This window comes from Bombus flavifrons, unplaced genomic scaffold (genome assembly GCF_040668555.2).
Source record: "Bombus flavifrons isolate JBK064 unplaced genomic scaffold, iyBomFlav1_principal scaffold0234, whole genome shotgun sequence".
Taxonomy (NCBI): Eukaryota; Metazoa; Arthropoda; class Insecta; order Hymenoptera; family Apidae; genus Bombus; species Bombus flavifrons.
The window spans coordinates 2,498-9,204 of NW_027184978.1; the positions used below are offsets into that span (position 1 = coordinate 2,498).

Genomic DNA, 6,707 nt, shown 5'->3' on the forward strand with positions numbered 1-6,707 from the left:
CTTCTATGTTCCTGCGCTTATTTATAATAACATCCCCCACGGGGTGGCGGTCAACTGGTGGTTCGCTTCCGTGGGAATCGGGATGCTGCAGTTTTGGGGTTCCTGAACTCGTACGTGAGAGAATGCAAATTCTGTAATCGTTGATGTCTCCTTTGCTTCGTTATCTTGTCTTTTAACTTCCAGATTCCCATCGCGGGTACGTGAGAGAATGCAAAAATCCGTATTTCGACTTAGTTCCCATCGGTTCTATTTTCTGCTGAGGTAGCGTCTAGGAGGCTTGGAGCCTTCCATGCTGGTCTAGTCTTTTTCTTGAGAATCTTTATGTTAGTACTGTGGGAATAATTTTTGTTCTTCGGCGCGTGGAAGGGCCGGTGGCTAGAGTCTCATTATTATATCGACACTTGCCCCGGCAACACGCGCGATCCGCCACTCTCCCGCAGCAAGGATTTCTTTTGGTTTATCTTGGGTAAGTTTGGTTTTGATGAATATTTCCATGTTATGGTTGCTTTTGGGATTTAATTTGATTTTCGATTTTTGCTATTTTCATAAACGTAGATTTCGGTGATTTGGACTTTGACGTTTGGACGATGGTTGCGGAGGCAATTTTATCAGAGGTTCTTATGCAGGCTTCTCGAGTGCGTATTTTGTCTTGTTTTTAGTCCGCTTAATTTATCCCGTTTTGTTCCATTAAGCTCTATTTGTATTATTCTAGCGGAAGAGGAAGAGGGATAGCGAAGAATCCATGAGTGATTCGGGAGGACCCAGCAAACGTATGAGGTATTGTGACCAAGTACGAGAACCAAAGTTGTTGGAGGAGTTGCGTGACATCAGTGCTGATTCCTTGGAATCGAGTTCTGACAATTCTGCTGTTGTTGACGAAAGCTTCTTTGATGCGGAAACCGTCATACTCGAGTGGGATTTTCCTCTATTTGAAGTTGTTGATACTGACCGTTGCGCGAAGGTGCGTTTTCCTGATGAAATCCCTGAAGTAGTTCTGGAGGCACATCTTCGCCATCATGCTTCTGGAGAAAGGGGAATTTCCCCTGTCGTACGTTATTGGTGTATGTGTAAGTTTAGCGAGCTTTATCCTGGAGCTCCTTGTCCTGATTTCGATTTAGTATAGTTGCTCTGTATTTGTAGTTTCGCCGTTTAACAATTTCGGTTTTCTTTTATTTTGGTTGTATGCTAAATATATATATATATACATATATATATATGTTTATATACTTGTTTCATAATTTATTTCTTTTTATGTTTGTTAAGTACGTGTGTATACATTTATATATTTTATTTTGTATTTCTTTTATAATATATATATATATATATATTTTTTTACATTTGTGTTTGATAGTGTAGTTATATATTTTATTTTGTATTTCTTTTATAATATATATATATATATATATATATTTTTTTTTTTTACATTTGTGTTTGATAGTGTAGTTATATATTTTATTTTGTATTTCTTTTATAATATACATATATATATATTTTTTTACATTTGTGTTCGATAATGTAGTTACACATAGGATTTATTCAATTTTGAAAAAATGTTAATTAATCTTAACAATGTGTTTTCACGATTGTTCCTTACGGCTGATTAGGTATTAATTATTACTTATTCTTTCCTTATTACGATCTCCCATTTGTACTAAATATTTATTCTCTTCCTTTTTTTTTTCTCTTTTTTTTTTTTTCTTTTCTTTCTTTTTTTTTTTTTTATTGATTGAGAATATAATTTATTTGTAAAGCAAGAAGGTTAATACGCATGTGGATTATCCAAAATGGCCGCCTGTGAATGTCCCTAGCATATAGTGACTTTTGTTAATATCGAATCTATTATTTATTTGTTAATTATTAAAACCCCCTTTTTTATGTTTGACGTGTAGTTGAGGCGAGAATAACATTATTTTGCACTTATTTAATGCGTATAACTATTGCATGTGTTCCGATGCACACGTGTAAGAGCTATGACAATCTAAGATGGCTGTTCGTGAATATCTCCAGTATAGTGACGGGTCTTTGCTTTATTTAATATTGAAATAATTATTTCTCCGCCTTAATTTTCTTTATTCTAGCGCAGTTAGGATAGTATTGTTTGTGTATTTATAATATATATATATATATATATACATATATATATATACTATATTTATATATTGTGTGTTCATATAATAACATGCGAATAGTATTGTTGTTAAATTTTATAACTCATTAATAGCATTGTTTTATTGTTTTGAGTAGAATGTTCGATAACATAAGGTACACACATATATATAAATATACATATATATTTTTTCTCTCTCTTTTTTTTTGTGTAGTTTTCATATAAAATTCTCTGAGGTTATCCGAATGTTAGTTAGTTTAAATAATGTTATGTTGTGTGTTCTACTTCTTTTACGTTCATTTAGATTATTAATAATTTGGCTTAAAATATAGATTTTGTATGTATGCGTGCATGTTTCATGAAATTCTTTACTGAAATGTTGGTTAGTTTTAATTATTTATTTTATGTTTACTAGTTAATTTTGATTTAGTAGAGTAGAACACGCATACACACACATAAGTATATATGTATATATTTCTGATAGTGTGACCTTTCTCTTTTTTTTTGTTAAAAAGAATTCTTTAATTGTGTATTTGAGGTTATATGTCAATTATTTGTTTTTATATATATATATATATCTATATGTTTGTAATGTGACAACGTAGTATTGAAAGTTTACCAGATTATTATGTGTTTGATATGGTTTACATATTTATGCTGTACGCAATTCTCCCAATCGAGGCGGTGTTAATTATTTTTAATCGCTGGATTTGCTAACAAGTAGTTAGTCGGTTAGTTTCAATAGTACTGTATGTTCTATATCTTTTATATTCATTTAGATTATTAATAATTTGGTTTAAAATATAGATTTTGTATGTATGCGTGCATGTTTCATGAAATTCTTTACTGAAATGTTGGCTAGTTTTAATTATTTATTTTATGTTTACTAGTTAATTTTGATTTAGTAGAATAGAACACGCATACACACACATAAGTATATATATATATATTTCTGATAGTGTGACCTTCCTTTTTTTTTTTTGTTAAAAAAATTCTTTAATTGTGTATTTGAGGTTATATGTCAATTATTTGTTTTTATATATATATATACCTATATGTTTTGTAATGTGACAACGTAGTATTGAAAGTTTACCAGATTATTATGTGTTTGATATGGTTTACATATTTATGCTGTACGCAATTCTCCCAGTCGAGGCGGTGTTAATTATTTTTAATCGCTGGATTTGCTAACAAGTAGTTAGTTGGTTAGTTTCAATAGTACTATGTGTATGTTCTATATCTTTTATATTAGATTATTAATAGCTTGGTTTAAAATCTAGGTTTTATATATATATATATAGACATGCATGTTTCGTAGTATAGTTTTCATATGTAGTTCTTTACTAGAATGAGCACGAGTTTTGATTATGTATTTTATGTTTACCAGATTGTTAATTTGATTTAATAGTATAGAATGCGCACACATATACATATTTCCGTCAATGTGATTTTTATATAAGTTTTTTTTTTTTTTTTTTTTTAATAGTGTAGTATTGTGTATTTTAGGTTAGGTGTTTATTAGACTGTTAACCATTTGATTTCGTATATGCATATATATTTGAAATTTGATAATTTTGGATTTGTTACATAGTATTGAAAGTTTTATTTCTAATATTTACTAAATTGTTATGTGTTTAACATATATGTATATATTTGTGTATAATACTCCAAGTTGCTGCGATGTTAGTTGTTTTGATCATTTGTTTTGTTAATTAAAAAAAATGTATTCCCGCTGTTTCAATTATTTCCCTTCTGTAGTCATTCTTATTTCTTGATTTACTCGTTTGGTTCGCCACTCGTTTAATTCATTAATTAATTTTTATTTACTGATTTAAATTCTTCTTTTGTATTTCACATATTCCGTCTTCGTTGATTGATTGTAGTATATCTTCTTGTTGCTCCTTTGCGAATTTGTCATATATAATCCTACTTATTCTTGTTTTATTTGATCGGTTCGTATCTAGTCCAGTTTATTAATTGACTTTATTTTATACTGATAGTTATCGGTTAGTTTTTCGAATCGTGTTTTATCCTTTGCCAAGTTATCAAATTCATAGGATATTGGTAGGTTTATTTGATGTTATATACCTATATTTTATTTATTGGTTGATTTATTGAACCATAGGTTTTTAAATATCGTGTCGGTTATTGGTAGATTTATTTAGTGTTATGTGCATATATTTATTTATTGGTTGATTTTATTCTACATATTTTGTGTTTCGTATATATTCATCCCTATTGTTAGTCTATAGTCGCCCTTATTCGTTAATCTTTTATTTTGTTTTGCAGTAGCGTGTGTTCCTTGGTCTATTCAAATTTTACTCGCGCTGATTTCCGTACAGTAGCTTTGTATTTTCGTTACGGCACGTGCGGAGCACGGGACGTGACACCCCCGCCCTTGGAGTTCAAATTTCCGGAGGAAATTTGACTGATGGTGTCTTTGAGTTCGCTCAAGGCGAACGTAGATGCTGTTGGTTGTTGGGTGACTGTTGGTGTTATTGATATTCCTTGAGGTTGTGTCGCTGGATCGTCGACATTTCGTCTTCTTTTGAGGTATAATAGCAGGTGTGTGACTGACCCGCATATTGCTCCTAGTAGGGCGATTCCACATCCGTAAGTCTCGCGTAACTGGTATCCGTGTATAGTTATGTCTACTATTGTCTTGATTAGTTTAAATATTACAATTATTCCAAATATTGCTGCACTGATCGTTCCAAATTCCATGAAACCAGACCATAATTTCGATGCGGTATTTTTTGCTATTGTCGTTAATGTGTTTTCGTCCATGACTCCCAGGATGTTTACCGTTCCAGGGACGATTGATTTTCCTGTCGCCCCTCTGGCCAGTGTGTTTAAGACTGCTGTTTTTTCTGCCGGGAACATGACGTGGTCTCGAAGTGTATCCAGGTCCTTTTGGGTGTATATCCCGCTTGTGGCCAATGATGATGGTGCTGAATATTGCCATGTTTGGCGTACGTCTGGGTGGAGTTCTTGTGGTGCGATTGCTTCCATCGGTTTTGGTAGGAATTTGTGCCAAAGTCCGTCGATATTGTATAATGTGGGTAGTATTGCACTACATTCCCTGTGGTTTCCATGTTGAGTTAGGATGTGTGTCTTTGGTGTTAAAAATGCGGTACGATTTCCTTGCCAAACCGGTAGCTCCGAATAGCATTCCGTTGTGTGTCGTATTTTTACTTGCACGGGAATGCATTTGACTATATGGACCGCTTCTCCAGCAATCAAGGCCATGTGTCCCGGGGTTTTAGTTACTGTATATGCGAACTCATCGGGTAATAGGATTGCTAAACTTAAAGCGTTTTCTATTAACTTCTTTTCCGTGGTGCATCGTTGTGTCAGTACATCATGGTATAGTGCCGTCATTTGTCTTTTAATATGTTTTTCTACATAAACGAATTTAGAGTTAACGTAGGTGAATATATCCAGATTTTCAACTGCTGTCTTGCTTTTGGATATGAACGTATTCCCTTTTGTTGTTTCCAACAGGAACAATTTTGGGTGTTCTGTCGATAGTAAGGTGTATCCGCACAGGGGTTGTTCTCCGGTTTTAGTCAGTGCAAAGGTTACTTCTTGTGTTGTCAATGCATAAACTGGTTGTGCTGGTTCCCTGTTGGTTCTTATTTCCTGAATCTTTGTAGCAATTCCTTCATATAGCACATCGTATTGATCAAATTTGCATGGTGAGGGCGGTTGTGGTTGCCAATAAGTGTACCCGTCCTCAGCGTCTAGGCAGTTTCCTTCGCTGAAGGTACATACTGTTCCTGATTTCAGTATAATTTTATTTGCTTCAATACGTACTGGCACGACTCCTGATCTTAAACTTATCCTCACTGTGGCTTGTACGACTACCCTTTCCCAGCTCCCGTATGGGTCTACGTACTGTGTTCCCTGGCAGCTGCCGTCGTTTGTTAGCTTGCCGGCTAGGATAAGCGACTGCGTTTCCGTTGCATTATCCTTTAAGCCTACTATGAGGTTTTGTGGTCCGAGTGAAAACGTGCCGTCCTGGTGCATTCTTGCACATTGTTGGGCAGTTGTTTCCTGAAGGTATTCGGCGAATCCATTATGCACTGCCGACGTGTGGGAGTGCATGCCACAGTAATGTATAATTCGAGTTATTTGCACCTTGCATTGCCTTACACTGGTAAATTCGAATTCTGAGAGTTGCAGTAGTTGAATATAAATATCTTGGGTTTCTGTCGTTGCAGGTTGTATGCTGCAGTCCCCGATGGAGTTTAAAGAGATGGTGGTAACGTTGAGGTGGTTGCCATTGCAGTCGTATCCTACCAGGCCATATGTTATTTTGATGAGGGTAAGTACGATGACCAGGTGATTCATCTTCCTATTAACAGTTTATTAAATTGTTTCTTACTCTTGAGTTTTCAGAAATAAGAATAACCTTTTAATATATATATATATATGTGTGTAAAGAAAGGAAATTATATTTATACATTTTCTCTTTTCCCTTTCTTCCTTTTCCCCCTTTTTTCTATAACTTTGTTCTATTTTAGGTTTGATGTACATGCTGTCAGTGAAAATAATTTTATGAAGGCTACTTGAGTTATAATTATATACATATATGCGT

At 33.9% G+C, this 6,707-nt stretch overlaps 1 protein-coding gene across 1 annotated transcript; it reads right to left on the reverse strand.

The window, feature by feature from the left end:
- Positions 1-5,180: 5,180 nt before the first annotated feature.
- Positions 5,181-6,494, reverse strand: LOC138189548 (uncharacterized). Its single transcript, XM_069131557.1, has 2 exons — positions 5,303-6,494; positions 5,181-5,189 (listed from the first exon to the last, which is right to left on the reverse strand). Exons 1-2 carry the CDS (start codon positions 6,458-6,460, stop codon positions 5,181-5,183), a joined length of 1,167 nt encoding a protein of 388 aa, XP_068987658.1. The 5' UTR covers positions 6,461-6,494.
- Positions 6,495-6,707: the final 213 nt, after the last annotated feature.